The 19,778-nt window shown below is 36.0% G+C and overlaps 1 protein-coding gene across 1 annotated transcript in view; it reads left to right on the forward strand.

The window, feature by feature from the left end:
* Positions 1–19,778, forward strand: part of LOC136030063 (proteasome subunit beta type-6-like) — a 28,175-nt gene that overhangs the window by 4,940 nt on the left and 3,457 nt on the right. The window contains exons 2-4 of the mRNA XM_065708690.1: positions 4,336–4,403; positions 6,619–6,750; positions 15,694–15,823. Of these exons, the coding sequence (XP_065564762.1) occupies positions 4,336–4,403; positions 6,619–6,750; positions 15,694–15,823 (330 nt within the window). The remainder of the gene's footprint in view (positions 1–4,335; positions 4,404–6,618; positions 6,751–15,693; positions 15,824–19,778) is intronic.

The raw sequence follows: 19,778 nt of genomic DNA on the forward strand, positions 1-19,778 counted from the left end.
CCACATTAAAACTTAAACAGAAACTATGATGTATGTGAGGGGGGTTGCCTGTACCTCAACACCTCACTCTTCATGCTAAAGTGTTTTGCTACTTTTAAAAAAGCTTCTTATTATTCTAATTAAACAAACCTTGTGCTTCAGGAGTCATTCTTAAAGAATTAGGATAAAATTCAAACTTGAGCATAAAAAGCTAGGTGTTGAAAGGGGGCACAGCCTCTCCTATATACTTACTAATTTATGTTTGTTTTAAGTTTTAATGTTGCTCCTTACTTTCAGTTTAAAAAAAACTTGTTTTGTTTTTTTTGTTTAATTTCTAACTGTATTTAAGTAATGCCAGGAAATCTGGCTCTACCTCCATGGAAAAATCTCACCTCCCCATAGATCCATCCTCTAGACAATTCAATCCTGGTGAAAATTTACCCTGAGAGATGCAATTACCATTAACATCTCCACATATTTTATAAAATTGTTAATAAATTTTATATATAAAATTGAGTCAGTCAAGACATAAAAAGAATTTTGTATAGGAATTCTGGCAAATTTCCCCAGTGTAAAATTTAAACCCTGGAAACTTCCCTCTCCAAGGGAAATCCCCGTGGCAGAAAATTTGTCCCCTCCCATCCACCTGAAAAAATGTATTGATACTTCTCAATAACAAATGCTGTACATAAACAATGGGCAAATTTTTTAACTTAGAGACCTTTCTCCAAGGGCTTTGGTGGGTCATATTATCCCTGAAGGTATAGTAACTGGGCTTTTCATCTACACTGGACCAAATCCAATTGTCGGTCCCCTAAAAGGGGCAATAGTATTTTTATTTTCCATTCAAATGAGCCTACTCCTGATATTCTAGAACCACTGGGTTAATATGATCACCCTGGAAAAAAAAACAAGCAAATAAACATACATCCATGATTTTTCTTCTGGTAAAAAAAAGAAAATCTACATTTTTGCAGATTGGTGCTTGAAACCGCCCAAAATAGGGTTTTCTGGCATGCTTAATTTGATTGTATTACTTTCATTAAGATTCTAAGATTTTTAGGGGAAATTTCCCCTTTTTTGGAAACTCGGGTAAATTTTTTCAGGTTTGCAGTCTTTGACAGGTAAAACAAAACAATAAAACTTATATATTTGGAATCAGCATAATAAGCCAATTCTTTTGATATATCTATTAGTATCAAAATTCTGTTTTTACAAGTTTTGGTTTCTATTGAGCTGGGTTGCTTCTTGCAGCTGGGTTTCACTTGTACCATCACGTCATTGTGAAATAATAAAATAGAGTTTTGTAAATATACATGATGATAAACTGTGGATAAAAATGGAAGAAAACCTCTAGCCCCCTCAACAAAGGGGACCAGCAGAACTTAGAAACAGTTCAGAGACAGGCTACAAAAGCAATCGAGAGATGCAAATATTTAAACTACTCATCCTGTCTGAAGAGGCTGAAACTCCCCACTCTTGTCTACAGACGTAAAAGGGGTGATATTATCATGACGCATAAGCTCCTGCGGAATTATCGAGGCATTAGTCTGGTCTCTGTAGGTAGCAAATTACTGAGTAATATGATACTTTTTAGACTGAGACATGCTGTAGACAAAGTTTTAAGGGAAGAACAATGCGGTTTTAGAAAAGGTAGAGGATGTGTCGACCATGTTTTCACTCTTAGGTTAATAATTGAGAAGTCCCTTCGTTGTCAAACACCTTTGGTCCTTAGTTTTATCGATTATGAGCAAGCTTTCGATTCTGTTGATAGAACAGCGTTAACAAAGGTCTTATCGTTATATGGTATACCAGAAAAATACATTAAAGTGATTTACGCTGTGTACGAGAATAATACTTCTGCGGTTAAGGCAGAAAATGACGTTAGCAAATGGTTCATTTTGATGGACTTCGTCTTAAAGAGCACAGGAAAGGCAATTGAAGACCATGGAATCAAATGGGGAGGAAGAACGCTCCTGGACTTAGATTATGCTGATGATTTAAGCATATTAGATGAAAGTGTGAGCAAAATGAATGAATTTTTAGAGGTTTTACGAGTTCAGGGTGCTAAAATAGGCTTGAAAATTAATGTTAAGAAGACTTAAGTCACTAAGGTTAGGAATAAGTGAAGATGAACAGGTGACCTTAGGTAACGAAAAGATTGATCAGGTTGGGAGCTTCAGTTACCTTGGTAGTATTATTAGTAAAGATGGTGGGAGCAGTGAAGATGTTAAAAGTAGAATAGCTAAAGCTCAGGGTGTTTTTTCACAGTTAAAAAAAGTTTGGAAGAATAGAAAGATAAGCCTACAAACCAAGATTAGAATATTGGAAGCTACAGTGATGACAGTGGTCAAATATGGCTCTGAAGCATGGACACTCCAAAAAGCAGATGAAAATTTACTAGATGTTTTCCAGAGAAATTGCCTACGGATTGTTCTGGGTACCCGGCTGACTGACCGTATTTCAAACATTAGGTTGTACGAAAAGTGTGGTTCAATCCCGCTTTCTGGGGCTATAATGAAAGAAAGGTTGAGATGGCTAGGCCACGTTCTACGGATGAAGGATGACAGATTACCGAAGATTGTCCTTTTTGGCCAACTGTCTGGGGCTACACGGAAAGCAGGTCGTCCTTGTCTGGGTTGGGAGGATGTCATAAATAAGGATTTAAAGGAAATGGGAACTTCCTGGGAGGGTGTAAAGAGGGAGGCTTTAAATAGATTAGGTTGGAGGAGGAGCGTGCGTAGCTGTGTTGGCCTCAGGCGGCTTGGTGCTGCAGTGAGTTATTAGTAGTAGTAGTAGTAGTCTCACCAAAAAAGCGGTCACTACCCCCAGCACTGCTGCCTTTAAAAGAACCATTGATGGAGAATGGTCATCAAAGCTGTGGCAAACTGAGTGGGATGCTGTTGAGATGTCCAACCATCGTCATCACTAACCAGCAATTCTACAGGATTTAATCCTTATTTTGCAGGACAATGCGATTTAAGGTAAAACATCAAATCTGAATTATAGAAACTTTGTATATTATGAAGTAAGAAATAATATTTATAATGTTCCTTATAATTCTTTGTGTAGCCTAGGGGTTTCTTGAACCCATTAGTGAGAGGAAACACAAATGTTAAGGTCAAGGACCATTGAGGAGGTCTGCTGATCTAACACTGTTTCCAAATACGGTTGCTGCAACCATGATAATTGCAACCCACCCTCTTGATAGGGCGAGGCCTTAGACTATACACAAAACTACAAGGAAATATTATAATAACAAAATTTTTAACTTATAATATGCAGAAAGTTTTATTAATCAAATTTTCATTGGTCTTTCCATTTTAATTTGTGATTTTCCATTATTTTTAACTAATTTATTTGTTGTATTATTCTAATTTATTCACATTGACGTTCTTTTACAGAGCAGATGAAGGTTGTGGTGTAGTATATATTATTTTCGAAAAGAGCACTTAATGGTATATTTCTTTTTTCTTTCTGATCTTTGTTCTGAAAGTCACAATAACTGTACAGTAATCACAGCTGTTATGATTTCGTCTTAGTCTCCTGCTAATAGGATCAGATAGTGCCCTAGGCTGTATGTAAAAATTTGCTTAGTTTGTGGATTTGGCATTAGGCTATTTTTATGTTTTGCAAAGTATCACATCCATACAGGTATTCAGTGATATTTTTATCATTTAAGCTGTTATTCTGTAATTTTTATATCTGCTCTGCTATTCTTGAGCTTGTGGGCTGCCTGTCAAACTTCTACATCACAAGGTTCTTCTGTCTTAACTTGGAGATTCAAAAAGGGGGTTCTAGGGATATCTGGTGGATCCACAGGGCAGGTTCTGTTCAGAATCTTCTTGAAATGCATGGCCCATACTACAAGTGTTTCTGCTGGGTGTGAGGCAATTTTACCATTTGCATCCTTAACTGGTCTGTTTGCAATTTAGCATATCCCAGAAAGCAAACAGAAAAACAAAATTACTATTCAAAGAGTTAAAAAACCTAAAAACCAAACAATGCAGAGAATTGTAAAAAGAAAAGTTAGCAGAATTATTAATTGGAAAGCCAAGAATCTTAATTTCAAAAGGAAATTCCTCACCAATATCTACAATTAGTTAAAAAAAAACAAGACTACTTGGATATTATTATATTAGTGGTTGAATTGATAAAAAAAATCTTTCATTTGCTAGGTAATTAAAGCTAATTAGCAGTATTAGCTATTTTCAGGTAATCTTTTTGTGCAAATGTCAGACTTTTCTGTATGTTCTAACATTGTTTTACACAGTCTGTGATGAAGAGGTGTTTCTATTAATTCACTCTATTTCTTCTTCTATGTGGAGACATATTTAAGCATGAATTCCATTTCAGACATCTCTCATAGCTGTTGAATTTGATGGTGGTGTTGTCATAGGAGCAGACTCAAGAACCTCAAGTGGGTATGTATTCTTCATGCATTCATTTTTAGTTTCTTTCCTAAACTGTAATTAGCAATGGCACTATTGAGTATATTGTTCTGATAGTTCTGAAACAAACTTATATCAGAATTAAAATTATGCCTTGTTGGTACCCAGACAGTTAGCTCTTCTGTATCTATTGGGACTGGTGTAGACAATCATAGGACTAATAGGTCATCATTCTCTTTAGTATGCTAATAATAAGCTTTAAAATTATTGAGTTGGATGGGAGAAATGGTGGTTGGTAACAGCCCAGAAGCATGCAATTCTTTGTTGTACATGTGTGTGCATGTTTGTGCTTTTTCAAAGGATATCAACACACTATATGTTGTGTGTATGGTTTTTAGACGTTTATATAGCAACAGTTCAGGGGCGTAAAAAAGTATAGGGGTTGTATTGCTCCCTGCTGGGTATTACCTGGGGGGGGTATTACCTGCTGTAGGTTACTTTTTATTGTTAGAGTAAAGTTTTAATAGAGACATACTGACAGCTTTGGGGACGTCCTTAAGACAGGTAAGACAGAAATTGTACTTTTTTACTTTCTACTTTTTGTTGTTCAATAAATTTTTTGTAGAAACAGATTGAAATAGCAATGTCCATTGGTGAGTTTATTTTTGTGCATATGTTTCCAAACCCAGCGATTTAACATGTTTATTTGTATTGCTCCTCATTAATGAGAATGGCTGTTCTGTTGTACAAAGCACACCAGTTTACATATTTAGTGTTCTGGATTTTCAGGCAGACTTATGCATTTCGATAATTAGATTCATTTCTCTTTGAATTTTTTAAGCAGGATTTTATTCATTTGTTTAATTCAGCCCTCTCATTGGTGACCATGACAAAATGGTCATCTTTTTTTGAATATATTTTGAGAGAGAGGGAGATCGGTATATTTAAAACTATTGTAGCATAGCTAAATTCATTTTTTTTTTTACAAAATCTTACATTTCAATAAAAATCACACACTACAGATCAGTATTGAAAATCAATGTGAAGAAAGGCACAAATGGGGTGTCATAATGATTAGTTCGTACTTTAAGGGGTAGAAGTTTATTTTGTAACCGAGTTCGACTTTTCTGAGGGGCTGGTTTGGGTAGTAGTGATCAGTGGCTTGTATCAGCTAAGACTGGTTTTCTAAATTGCAGAATCAGGTGTTGAAGCCGGGCTTTAAGCGAAGATAAATTCAGTTTCGCGAGGGCTCGATCATAGGGTATGTCGCGGTTTCGGAATAATATATTTTGTCAGCAAGTCAATCAGTTTGACAAGAGTAGCTGGCTGAAATTTCAATAAATTTGGCAATAAATTATCAGATATTCAAAGCCACACAACCGGTATTCCTTTCCTGGTGACAATACATGCTACAATAATTGACACGGATTGGAAAGAGGATTATCAATACATTAAATATGAAATTCAGAAGAATCCTGCCATCTTTGCAGTCTGGTAGTTATAGAAGTAGTGGTCTTTTCATAGCTGAAATTGCCACTGAGCTTAAATTAGAAGTTAAAGGATATTCACTATATTAAGCTGCAGAACGCTTTACTAATGACTTGCATTAAGCTATTTTACTTGATTGTGTCCGGGTTTCTATATGAGATGCTTCCATTGGATCTCTGACAAATACAAAAGGAACTGCTTCAGCTCTCTTTAAAGAAACAAAATATGAACAAAAGATGAAAATGTTGTGAATTGCTTTTTATGTCCGGTTTTTCCCTTATGGTTGTCTATATCCTCAAAGTTCCTTTGCAATATCATCTCCCCTCAAAGTTCTTGCTTAAATAGTCCCCTTGCTGGATATTTTTTGTGTGTTTTTTTCTTTTTTCACGGAGAACCTCATATCTAAATGATGCTTTATTGTGAGAGCTTACAGTGCCACAGCTTGATTCATTAGCTTGTATTCTTTCTCCAATCAACAGTTTTTTTTGTGAAATTGGGATGATTGTTTGTACTTTATTTTGTTTGCTAAATATTTGATTTTTTTTGCTGATCACGACAAGTCTTGTAATCAAAAGCTGTTTACATTACAAGACGCTGCGTTTCAAGCTGTATAACTGACAACTTAATTGAAAAAAAAATATTGTGCTAATAGTCTAAACTTGAGAACTGTTATTTTGGTTCTTGATTTATAGGATTTTAGGAGCGTTTTTTTTATATTTGTGGATTAAAAGCCACATAGTTTGACTTTATTTTATTTTAGATCTTATATTGCCAACCGTGTGACTGACAAGTTAACGCGAATAACCGATCATATTTACTGTTGTCGGTCTGGTTCTGCTGCTGATACTCAGGCAATTGCTAATATTGTTGAATACCGTCTCTACCTTCACAGGTTTGTTTTTAAATTTAGTTACATACGATACGGTATCCTACTAGTTAAGTCGGAAGAATACATTAAAAGTAATCAGGACCTGGAAATGTATCTGAGGAAACAAAGAGAGTATATCTATATTGAATTTTCAGTCGAATTTTTCTAATCTTTTTTAATCTAATTTAGAAAGAAAAAGCTCTCCATGTGTAATTATGCATTTTTTTTACGCCAACAGATCATAAATTAACTTATAATAAATATAGTGAAAAAAATAAATTCGAAATAAGCAAATCATGTAACAAAGAACTCATGTATAATTCTAAACACCCGTTGACTTGGCATCAGGAAAAACGAGGAGGGTGAAATCATATCAACTCAAAACAACAACCGAAAGAAAGAAGGTCAAACTGTTTCATACATAACAAAGGACCCTCTTTCCCACCTAGTTGAACTCCTATAAATCCTCTGGGTGTCTCTATACAATTTACTCTTACAGATGCCAAAAGCGTTTCTTATTAAATTAGTTAGCCAAAATTATTTTTTCTGGCAAACGAAATTTCTTTTTTCTTTAAATAGTAGAAATTAACTGTGATTTTGATAGTTTCACTGAGCGTAGTACATTTTTATTTCCATCTTTACCAAATTTTAATATTTGCTGTAAGTCACTTGATTTTAGCTATTCTCATTGGATTGGGAAGTAATATTGATGATATTCTGTCTAATTTTGTCCCATCTTTTGGTGAAAATTATCCCAGATTTCCCAGTAAGTGATTATTTGCTAATTCAGTTTCTGGCAACGTTTTTTATTATCTATAGTTTGGTCTCTGCATCTAATTCTATTTCTATTGATTCAAAATGTTTTGATAGAATTATTTGGGATACTACATTGATGCCAGCTTACCAGGATAAAGGTGAATATTTTGTTTGAAAGGTAGTTGTGCTTGTTAACCTGAACTACCATGATGATGATATCATCATCCCGATACCATGATACTACTTTACTGAGTACATTGCTTAAAATATGGTGCTAGAGAAACTTTTCTATTAAAATGGTGTAAACCAAATATAGAAAAACGTTTCTTTTATATGCTAATCGTAAATCTAAATTGGCTTTTCATTTTTGGGAAATTGCGGAAAGCCATAGGATGGTCACCTGACCTTTCTGTGCATGAAGGAAAAGAAAACAAATTTACAGTTGGAGCTTCGTCATCATAATAATACTTTGTTGATGGACGCCTCGTCTGAGATTGAATGAATTAATAGAAAATTTGGGAAGCTCTGTGTTTAATAAAAGGAACTAATGAACCTTACAAAAAGGATACCCCCTTCACTTGTTGAGGGGAAAACCCACTGTGGTGACCTTTTGAATTCTTGTGATGATCCTAAACGACTCTCGCATGTTGATTAAATTTTTAATAATTCTTTTAATTTGCACGATTTTTCTATTTTGTTTGATTCTTTACTGGGTGCATGTCGTAAATTAAAACCACACTCTTTAGAAGATGAAGATGGGATCCACTCAAAACAATGTCAAATAGGCTCCCACTTCTTTTCTTCTTATGAATTTTTAAATCTTATTCTCAATATTGGCAATGTTCCTTCATCTTTTAAGGGTGGGGAGAGGGGGTAGCTCCTATCCCGAAATCCAGTAAAAGAGATCTCTGATCATGTGATTCTTATAGACCTATAGCGAAGGGTTCTATAGTTGGTAAGCTTCTTCTATTGTGTATAAAGAATCTTTTCGAATATTTGGATGTTGGTCTGAATCAAGAAGGCTAAAAAAAAGAGATGTGACCATTCCCATGCAGCATTTGGTACAATAATTAGCGAGTCAAGATCTTCTGACTCTCCGCTTTGTCCACTTTTAGTTAATATAAGATGAGCCTTTGACATTATTTCCCATACTTCTACTCCCTCAGCTATAATTGGTGTTGAGATTCCCCTTTTTGTGGTTTCAGCTCTTAGATCCTGGCATCGGGGGCTTAGGATAACAGTTGCTGCTTCTGATTCCATTTTTAATCTACTTCTGTTGATTGTGGAGTTACAGAAGATAGATTTTACCCCCTTATATTTCTAAAATATGTTTGGCAGAGCCTTAGTTCTCTATCTGCAACCTTTATCTCTGGGGGGGGGGCGGGATGTGTCTTTTATTGTATATGCTGATGATATTATTTTACTGGGTCGTTCTATTGAAAATTTTAATACCCTTTCAAGTAAGCTTAAAGATAGAGGCCTTTCTGTCTGTTCTAAAAAAAAAAAAAAAAAAAAAAAAAAAAAAAAAAAAAACGTCGACATTTTCCCATCGATGACAATAACCGAGCTGAACTAATTTACGACAGGAGTTCTTTATTTCTAGTTTCTGGCACTGTTATTTATCTGCGGTCGACCTTATTGTGCTTCAGCCCGAAATTCGAAGTCGATACTAATTTTAAATATTCAAGAAAAAATTCAAAAGGCATTTGGCTGAACAATACGGCATCTATCGTCGTGATATTTAGGATTCTCTTTTTAAAGCAGTTGCCTTCCTGCTAGGTCTCTATTCTGCCTTTCTGTTTCGATATTTCTAAATTTGCGAATTATCTTTCTGCTAAGGGGATTTGGGGGGGGGGGGGTAATTCTGAAAAATTAGAAAACATGAGGTATTTTTAACTTACGAAGGAATTATCGAATCTTAATAAAATTACATATTTAGTAGGACCTCGTAACTCCAATCTCTTACTTTAAATCCTTACCGGACCCAGAGTCATTAAGGGGGGGGGAGGGAAACCGGAAATCTTGGAAAACACTTAAAGCGGAGAGATCAGAATGAAACTTGGTGGGAAGAATGAAAACAAGTCTAAGATACGCGACTGACATAACTGGAACGGATCCGCTCTGGATCTGATGACATATGGGGAGTTGGGGGGAGCCTAAAATCTTGGAAAACGCTTATTGTGGAGGGATCGGGATGAAGCTCGGTGGGGAAAATAAGCAGAAGTACTAGATACATGATTGCCATATCCGTAACGGATCCGCTCTATTTGGGGGAGTTGGTGGGGGGGGGGTTAATTCTGAAAATTTGAAAAAATGAGGTATTTTTAACTTACGAAGGAGTGATCGTATCTTAATGAAATTTCACATTTAGAAAGACCTCGTAACTCAGATCGCTCAATTTAAATACCGACCGGATCCAGCGTCAATGGGGGGGGGCGGAAGTCTTGGAAAACACTTAAAGCGGAGAGATTGGGATGAAACTTGGTGGGAGGAATAAAAGCATGTCCAAGATGCGTGACTGACTTAACCGGACTGGATCTGCCCTCTTTTTTTGTATTTGGGGGGGGGTAATTCGGAAAAATTATAAAAAATGAGGTATTTGTAACTTACAAACGACCGATCAGATCTCAATGAAATTTGATGTTTAAACGGACCTTGTGTTTTAGAGCTCTTATTTAAAATCCCGACCAGATCCAGTGACATTGGGGGGAGTTGGAGGGGTAAACCGGAATTTTTGGAAAACGTGAAAATTGAGGTATCTTTATCTTACGAATGGGTGATCGGATCTTAATGAAACTTGATATATAGAAGGATCTTATGTCTCAGATGCTCCATTCTCAATTCGAATCGGATCAATCGATATGGGGGGGTGGAGGGGGGAAACAGAAATCTTGGAAAACGCTTAGAGTGGAAAGATCGGGATAAAACTTGATTGAAAGAATAAGCACAAGTTATAAATACGTGATTGGCATAATTGGAACGGATCTGTTCACTTTGGATGAGCTGGGAGGTGTCGATTTTGAAAAATTTTGAAAATTGAGGAATTTTTTACTTTAATCTGGTGACGGGATCTTAATGAAATTTGATATATAGTAGGAACCCATGTCTCAGAGCTCTTATTTCAAATCCCGACCAGATCTGTTGACATTGGGGGGGGGGTTTGACTGGGAAACCGGAAATCTTGGAAAAAGCTTAGAGTAGAGAAATCGGGATGAAACTTGGTGGGTAGAATAAGCAAATGTCGTAGATACGTGATTGACATAATCGTACTGGATCCACTCTCTTAGGGGGAGTTAGGGGGTGGGGTTCAGTGCTTTGGCGAGTTTGGTGCTTCTGGACGTGTTAGGACTATGGAAATTGTCTGGGAGCTACTTGATACAGTTGCTTTCCCCGATTAGACCATCTGAGGGGCTGAAGGGAGAGGAAAAAGTAGATAAAATGAGGTATTGATAACTTACGAGTGGGTGATCTGATCTTACTGAATTTTGATATTTAAAAGGACCTCGTGACTCAGAGCTCTTATTTTAAATCCCGACCGGCGTTAAGCTTAAGCCTCCGATTTTCCTTTTAAATCAATCTATTAATTCTTAGAATTTTGCTAGAGCTCATACTATATTAGCTCTTGGCTTGTCTGGCCTCGTCACAAGTGCCATATGAGCTCTTTGCTCCAGAGGCACCATTTGGGTGGGGCAAGGGTGGGTAAATGCCCACCCTAGATTTTCCAGGGGCCCAAGCTTCCACCAAAAAGGGTCCTTTGTCGGCCGTAATAATAACACCATTTGCTATTAACCATTGTAAACTTTGAAAGCAAGTTAGATACATAATCTAATTCTCAAGTTCTGTCAAAGGCCCGTTTCCTAGATGATTATATTAATATTATAAATTTTGAATATTTGCAGTAATTCCTCTAAGTTGATAGAGTAAAGTAGGTCAGTTCCTGGCCTATCACTTCTTGATGGAATCGTTCCTTGTTATCTTCGAATTGCACTACATAGAAGCAATTTACACGAGCGACGAAATTGCTGTCTCAGCAACTCTATGCTGTCACCATCGACTTGGTTATGTCTCGATTGCGCACCCTGATTCAGGCCACAAGGAGCAAACTCACCGACTTGCGTTCAGATGCTTCATTTGTATCACTTTTCAAGAAGGCTAAAGAGTTTGCAACAGAACTCGAAATTGAGTACCTGCTGTGAATGGACCCGCGACCAGACCCTCCACTGTTGGTCAGAAAGGATGACCTTGAAGAACTCAAAAGATCACCAAGCACCGGAAACAATTTGTGACAACTTTGACGCTAGGAAAGAATTTTATCAAATCTGGAAATTGGACTACTACTTTGGTGGATGAAATGAAGCAAGAATACTTCAAAACTTTTGACCGTCTACTAGCCAACTTTGACAGAAAGCTCACAGATAACTTGCCAGTGCTGAGTACACTCGAAGCCTTGGATCCAAGCTCAACCAAGTTTATGGACAGAGCTGCTCAAGCTTTTCTCTTTTCTTTACGGCGAGCTGGATATTGACAGCTTTCTTCTCGAATCTCAAGCTGGTATTGTCAAGCATTTCTTGCCCAATGAGGAGAAAAAGCCGGAAAACTTCCTAGACATTGTCGACCATCTTCAGGCATTACCAGTGGCTTACTCAGAAGTAATTAAAGTACTTCATATTGCTGCCACACTTCCTGAGACAACGGCAAGAAATAAGCGTTTGTTTTCTAGCCTAGAAATAGTGAAAAACTACCTGCAGTCTACAACAGGAGATAATTATCTCTCATTCACCTCCTTTTGATATTTGCAGAGAAGGATTTGGTAAAAATTTCGACTACAACCAGCTTGTTGACGATTTTGCAAAGATGAAAGCTCAGCGGTTCCCCTTGTTACCTTGAATGTTGTTATATTTTTTTTCATGTTATGTTTTTCCTTTTTATAAATATATTTGATCTGGAAGATTTCTGCTGAAGGGACACTGAGATTTTTGTTACAACCCTCAGTATAACAATGAAGGTTACTTTCACCAACATATTGTTTACTTAAATAAGAAAGTTTCTCGCTGAGGAATGCCAGCCTGTTGTCTGGTTGAATTTTCCACTTTCAGTTTAATCACTTAACCTCGTTCATTGTATTCTTTGTTGTTATAATTAATCTTAGAGGTCAGTGTGGCTGAGTTCCACATTTGGTTACAGTACATTTCCAAGCAACACATGGTTGCTGAAAATGCATTTTTACTTAGAATATTTGATCAATGTGCTGCCAATATAAACCCAAGATTTTTCTTGCGCAACACAAAGTGAATCGGGCCAGATGGAGTTCATGCCCACCCCAAGATTTTGCCCAAATGGCGCCTCTGCTTTGCTCTTGTTTTCCTATAAGTATTTTATTCACTTACGTTATAAAGCCTATTTTAAATCAATGCTTTGTAACGTTTGTTGAAGTATTTCGTTTTCTTTTGCAATTTCATTTATATATTTTATATACTCGTCGATTTTTATGCGAAATAAATGAATAAAAAGATAAATAGTAATTTTTAAGATTTCTACTTTTCTACTATCATTTTACGCTCAAACTTTAATAGATGTTAACAGTCGTCCAGGGTTTTCTTGAATGAATAATCCCCTTTTTATAATTTGACTGTCTAGATTTTACTATCAACGTATGTATGGAGAACCTGTGCATTAATTAATTAATGATAATTTTTTAAGGAGTTAACTAATTGTTAAACCAATAACTGCTGTAAAAATAACAAAAAACTTAGATCAGTCAACAGAGCTCCTGAATTTGAATAATGTTTAAGTAGCCTGTCAGAGTAGATAAAGAGCATCTGCAACATGGAACTAAGAAAACCATGGCTTATCGAGGTCTAGTGTTGGAGTGTATCATATCGTAATTAACAACAAAGTATTCTTCATTTTGTTAAATTGAAATTTTCAGTTGTGTTTCTTGTTTGACCAGGAATATCAAATTATGTTCAAATTTGTTCTTAGTTTTATCCTTTCTTTTTTCTCTTTCTTAGTTTAATTCTTTTACTCTTTCTCTTTCTTAGTTTTATTTTTTTTTTTCATTTGAAATTTTGCTATCAAATTTCACAAAAATGTCTATCGACATAGATTTCTTTAAGCTATTTTCATCCTTAACATCTTTCATCTCTATTTGTATTTTCTGTTTAATGTAATGAGGGAAATCTAATTAGATAGCTTCCTTACTTTGGCTATCCTCTCTCAGAACCTTGTATCTACATTTTTCAATATTCAAGAAAGTCGTCAATAGTGATATTTTTCATTTTTTTGGATGGGAAAAACTGATGTAGATGCATATTTGGATTCAAGTATAATCTTCTCCCGTCTTTAGCCACTGTCTTCGACTGGAGATAGATACTAGAGTCTGTGATTCTAGTAAGGTAGCAAAAAGTTTTGGCTTCCGATAAAATATGTTTTCATCCCTTTAGATCCGTAATTCCCAATGTGGGGCACAAGCGCCATCAGTGGGGCATGCCAGTATTTTGATGGGTCATGTGCGGGACGAGTGCCCTTTGGCTGACCATTTTAGTTTTAATTTTGAAAGAAAGAAAAATCATGCAAATGACGTCGTGCATTGAATAAAAGGTGATATGTCTACAGAGTGACTTGAAAAAAGTTAATCGATTAACTTGAAAAGTTAATCGCGGTTTAATCTTCCTTCTGATGAATGCACGTAAAGTTTTGAGTAACAAAATTAAACATCACGAAGCGGCGTCTGGATATTAAAAACGCATAGGTGGGGCATGAACCAAGAATCGGTTGATGCACTAAGTCGTATCTTTAGTCGTTGCTTTAGACACTAAGTCGTATGTCAGAAAGTATAGGAGATAAAATTGTTCTGGCTACGGCATTAGACTCACCATGTCAGAATGAGCGTAGGTCACACCTCATTCAAGTTTTGGCAGAGGGCAGCCGCCTTGACTGCATATAAAAAAGATACGAAAAAACTTGGATGTTTATCGAGAAACTTTCAAAGGTTGTGGGCTTGGCAACAGAGACACCTATGGCATGGAAAAAAATTCAGTTCTTTCCAGAACCAAAGACTGCCAAACATAATACCTTCCCTAATTAGGTTAATATCACCTACTTGCTTATCCTGTTTGAGATTTAGCTTATCTTAGTTAATGTGATCTTAACAAGTCACCATACATAACTTCAATTTTTTTTGTCTTATAAGAATGCCCTTAGACAGTTAATATAGATTAGACTAATTTTAACTTATCTTTCCAAAGTTAGATTATGTACACAATAAAGAGAATTCAATAATATGCTGCCCAAAAACAGTGCAGGAGCAAAGTATATTATGGTTATGGCGGATAAAACAAAAAGGAGGGCTTCAAACTTTTGAAGTAAGCAATACAGCCAGGAAAATAGTCAGACTGTTGCTCAAAGTCCATTCGAATTTTACGATTTTAAATAAATTTAGTTAAAGAGTTAAAAGGATAGTTTGTTATAAGTAAGAGTTTGTATAAAAGACTTATAAATAATGCTAGCCACCTGGTTTGTAATTTTTCTTTTTCTTTGTACTCCGCAGTGTTGTCTTTGTCTTTATTGTGGGTAACAAATCTTCTATATATATAAAAATATACTGTTTGTTTGTTTGTACGTCTGTTTGTACCTCTTTTAATCTACTGTACTTCTTTACTTCTGTTCTCTAAAAAATCTACTGCGGTTTTTGTTTTTAAGCGATCAATAATTGCAATTCAAACTAAAAAAAAAGAAAAAACCAGAAAAACTAAAATAAAACAACTAAAAAATAGAAGAAAAAAGAAAAGAATGAAAAACTAAAAAAAAAATGAAAAAACTAAAAAAAAAGAAAAAAAGCTAAAAAAAAGAAAAAAAACTACGCAATTAAAAATTAGCATCTTGCATGCGTATTGCTGGGGCGTACAGCGCCTCAGTAACGCGAGGCTGGGGCGGGGTTCAGGGGGGACTAGCTGACACTTTATGTGTTGCTGGGGCACGCAGCGCCGCAGCTACGCGTGGCAGGGGTCAGCTAGTAAATAATAACAATCAAGAATGGGAACAACAGTCAACACAAGTAGAATTCCCAGAAGTTGTGTCCAGTATCACTTTTCCTTAAATACCTTTTTTGATATTTACCTGATCAAGTTTCAATTCTATACTAAAAATTCGCTATTTTTCTTTGTACTTGATGTACTCTTTCCATCTTTGACAGTTTTTTTTTTTTTTTAGCATTGAGTTAAACGAGAATCCCCCTGTCAAGCATGCTGCCAAGGTTTTTCAAGACATATGCTATAGCTACAAAGATCAATTAACGGCTGGAATCATTTGTGCTGGATGGGATGAAATTGAAGGAGGACAGGTAATACTTGAATATGTTTAGTAAAATGACAGCATACAGGTTTAAGGGAACCTATTTTATATGCAGTTAAAGCCATTCAAGATTTAGATCAAAGGTAAACGCGTCTTAGGTGAATAAAACAAACTGAGTTTTTCAACTGGCTTGTCACCATTACTTTGCAGAGTAGATATCAGAATATCTCAGCTGTTCATAAGTTCGACTTTTTTTTTTCCTTATGTATTTAAATGTTTTTTTGGGGATTCTTACTCAATTCTCAAAAAGCTTTAGCAAGGTTGCTTAAATAGTAATTGACTGTTGCATATACCCAGCTTTTCTTCCATCTATTGCGGATTTTTTTTTTTTTTTTTTTTTTTTTTTGTGAAAACTAGTTGTTCATGTAATTAATTCCTATTTTTGTGGGAGGGGACGTGGTGTGACGATGAATTGGAATCAGGATATTCCTAAAATCGGATTGAAGAATTTTTTTCTCAATCTCCAAACGATTCTAAAACCAATCTTGTTTTAAAAACAGAAAAACTTGTATTTCCTTAGAATGGGCTGAACAGTGTAGACTTTTCAAATAATGCTAATAGGTTGTTAAACTTAAAACGGCGAAATATTAACTTTTATCGGGGGCATCCTCAAACCCATCATTCACACACTAATTGTAGTTAGAAGAAAATGCATTGGTAATATAATGTACATAATTCGACGGCAAAATTGATATCCGATTTGGGAACATTTTTGGCATCTCCCCATCGCAAGTACCTCTCACTATGCAACCACGTTTTGTTAGACTTGGATATACATTTTCTGAGTGAAACTTGTTAATTTTTCACACCACCATTGTCATCTGAAAACTACGATTACAGGTTACAAGTGGTACAATTTTTGAATTCTATTCTTACTTTTAAGTGAGAGAGAGAGAGACTTTTATTTTAAAAACGACATTCACAGCTTGTGGTGCCGAATTAGCGCTTTACGTCAGGAATTACAGTCAAATAAAACTTTTGGAATAAAAAAAATGAGAAAAACACAGACAATTGTCAGATTAAAAAACCGATCATCAACTAAAAACTAAGTCAATACAACAAATTCACTGATTAATAATGTTTACAGATGCAAAAATAAAACTCTTCCTATATCTCACGTGCATTGGTGGGAGAGGTTGAAGGGCGAGGACTTTCTGGGAGTTGGGTCTTTGAGGTTGGGATCTTAAAGGTTGAAAAGGTGGGGGGAATAAATCTTGGAATCTGCGCTTTGTCATGGCTTTATTGCCAAACTGGGTACACAAGAGGGTTCCTCTGATAGGGTAGTGAGCTGGAAATGCTTAAGAAGAAAGTGATATGGGAGTTTACCTTGACCATAGATAATTCTCAATGATCGCTTCTGGACTAACTCTATTGAATAAGATTGGGAAGTAGTTAAGCCGAGATGCTAAACCGGACAAGAATATTCAAGAAAACGGCGGATGAAACTTGTATAAATTCTTAAAAGGTGGATTGCAGGACAAGAAAACTTGAATAAGAATTTAAGCGTAGAAAGTGACAAAATTAGCTTGCTTTGTGATGTTAGTAACGTAGACCTCCCACTTCATATCGCTCGAGATGCTGATACCAAAGAGTTCGCACTGCTTGACGGATATCTTTGGAGGGATTGGTTGCTTGAACGAAGGTGTACTCTTCAAGAAACTGATAGTTATGATATTTGATTTTTTGGCATTCACAGTCATTTTGGCCTCTGCAGCGTGGAAATATCTTCCATGATTTCCATGCCTGAGCTCTTCAAATTTTTCCGGCATTTTTCCTGTAAGGACATGTTTTTGACAAATTTCCGGTGATCAGGGTGTTCAGTAGAAAGTCCATTTATCATAATCAGGAACAGCAGCGGGCCAAGGAGGGCATTCTGGAGCACACCACAGTAAACTGGAAGGAGATCTGAATAGATATTTTTATGCTTAACACATTGGGTTCTACTGGAAAGGAAAGACGCAATTATTCTACCAAGGTTTGGGTTAACATGAAATTCTTTTCGGAGTTTTTCGACTAAAAGATTGTGGTTAATCAGATCAAAAGCTTTTTGGAGGTCTATTAGAAGTAGATCTACCCAAACATTAGGGTCTTCCAAATTTTTCTATATTGTATCCAGTACGTTTACAAGATAATGAGTAGTATAAAGGCCACATGGATTACCAAATTGCTTTAATTCAGCAAGTTCTTAAATTTTGGATTTGAGGCAATCAGTCAGAAAATCTTCATATAATTTCAAAAAAAACTTTAAGTGACCTTAATTGGCTGAACTTCATTGAAACCCTCCTCAGCCCCCTTCTTCTGAATCGATGTTATGAAACTCTGCTTCCAGGTGTCTGAGTAGCATCCACTTTCAGTGATCGTGCAGAAAATATCTACCAGTGGTAAGGAAAGATTGTCAGCGAAGGCTTTGACAAGTACGATCGGAATATCTGATGGACATGTACTTGTCCTTTTTAGGTTATTTATCTTCTTCTTGATATCCTTTAGTGATATATGGGGAAGGTTTTCATCCTGACTATGGGGAATAGACACAAGACTCTGCGGAAAGTGGAGGTAATGCCTGTTAAGATCATTAGCAGTTTTAATACTAGGCTCATTAAGCTGGAAATCAATATTTCTAATTTGCTCGCCAGAAAGTTTTTTCAACTAGATCTTACCACTTCTTGTGGCTATTAAATAAAAAAGAAAAACAAGTTTTTTTTAACTGAAAGTAAGGAGCGACATTAAAACTTAAAACAGACAGAAATTAGTTCGTATATGAAAGGGGCTGCTCCTTCATCAACGCCCCGCTCTTTATTCTAAAGTTTGACTCTTTCTCTCAACTCTACTTTTTCAAAACAGTAAAAAACTCCAGCATAAAGAGCGAGGCGTTGATGAGGGAGGAGCCCCTTTTATATAAGAAAATTTTTTTTTAAGTTTTAATGTCGCTCCTTACTTTCATTAAAAAAAAAACTTTTTTTTAATAATTTTAAAACGTTTTTGAATCAATGTAAGTTTTGATTTTGGCTTACCGCATATGAATAGTTAAAACGATTTGCATATATTTTTTTTTGACTAAATGGCTTTCTCAGAGTTTTGATTGAATGGTATTGAGGAAATAAGAAGCAGCGGATGAGGCCTCGTTGCCCTCCGATTTTTTGGTTACTTAAAAAGGCATCTAGAATTTTTAATTTTTTATGAACGTTTTTATTAGTAAAAGATATACGTAACTTATAAATTACCTTAAGTAACGAACTTCTGTATTTGCTTGTTTTTATTACATACATGAGGGGGCTCACCCCCTCATCAGAACCTTGCTCTTTACACTAAAGCTTAAATTTTGTCCGAATTCCTAAAGAATGACCCCTGAATCCCAAAGGCCATAGAATAAATAGTTGAAATTACTAAAGATACTTCAGCGCAAAGAGTGAGGTATTAGGAGGAGGTGAACCCCTCAAATGCGTAATAATTTCTGTTCGTTTTAATGCTGCTCCTTACTTTCAGTTGAAAAAAAACTTTTTCATATTTATTTTTTCATTTAAAAAAAAAATAATGCTAGGAAATCCTTCGCTCCGTTCATGGAAATTTTCTTCCTCCATGGAAAGTTCCCCCAAGCACATCCCCCTCTTCCCCCCCCCCCTCCAACCGAAAAATCACCCTGAAAACGTCTATACACTTCCCAATAACCATTGCTGTATGTAAGCACTGGTCAAAGTTTGTAACTTGTAGCCACTCCCACGGGGACTGTGGGGGAGTAACTCGTCCCAAAAGACATAATTATTAGGTTTTTCGACTATGTTGAATAAAATGGCTATCTCAGAATTTTGATCCGGTGACTTTGAGAAAATAATTACCGTGGGAGGTGGCCTAGGTGCCCTCCGATTTTTTCGTCACTTAAAAAGGGCAGTAGACCTTTTGATTTCTGTTAAAATGAGCCCTCCTTGAACATTCTAGGACCACTGGTT

This window comes from Artemia franciscana, chromosome 8 (assembly GCF_032884065.1).
Source record: "Artemia franciscana chromosome 8, ASM3288406v1, whole genome shotgun sequence".
Lineage (NCBI taxonomy): Eukaryota > Metazoa > Arthropoda > Branchiopoda > Anostraca > Artemiidae > Artemia > Artemia franciscana.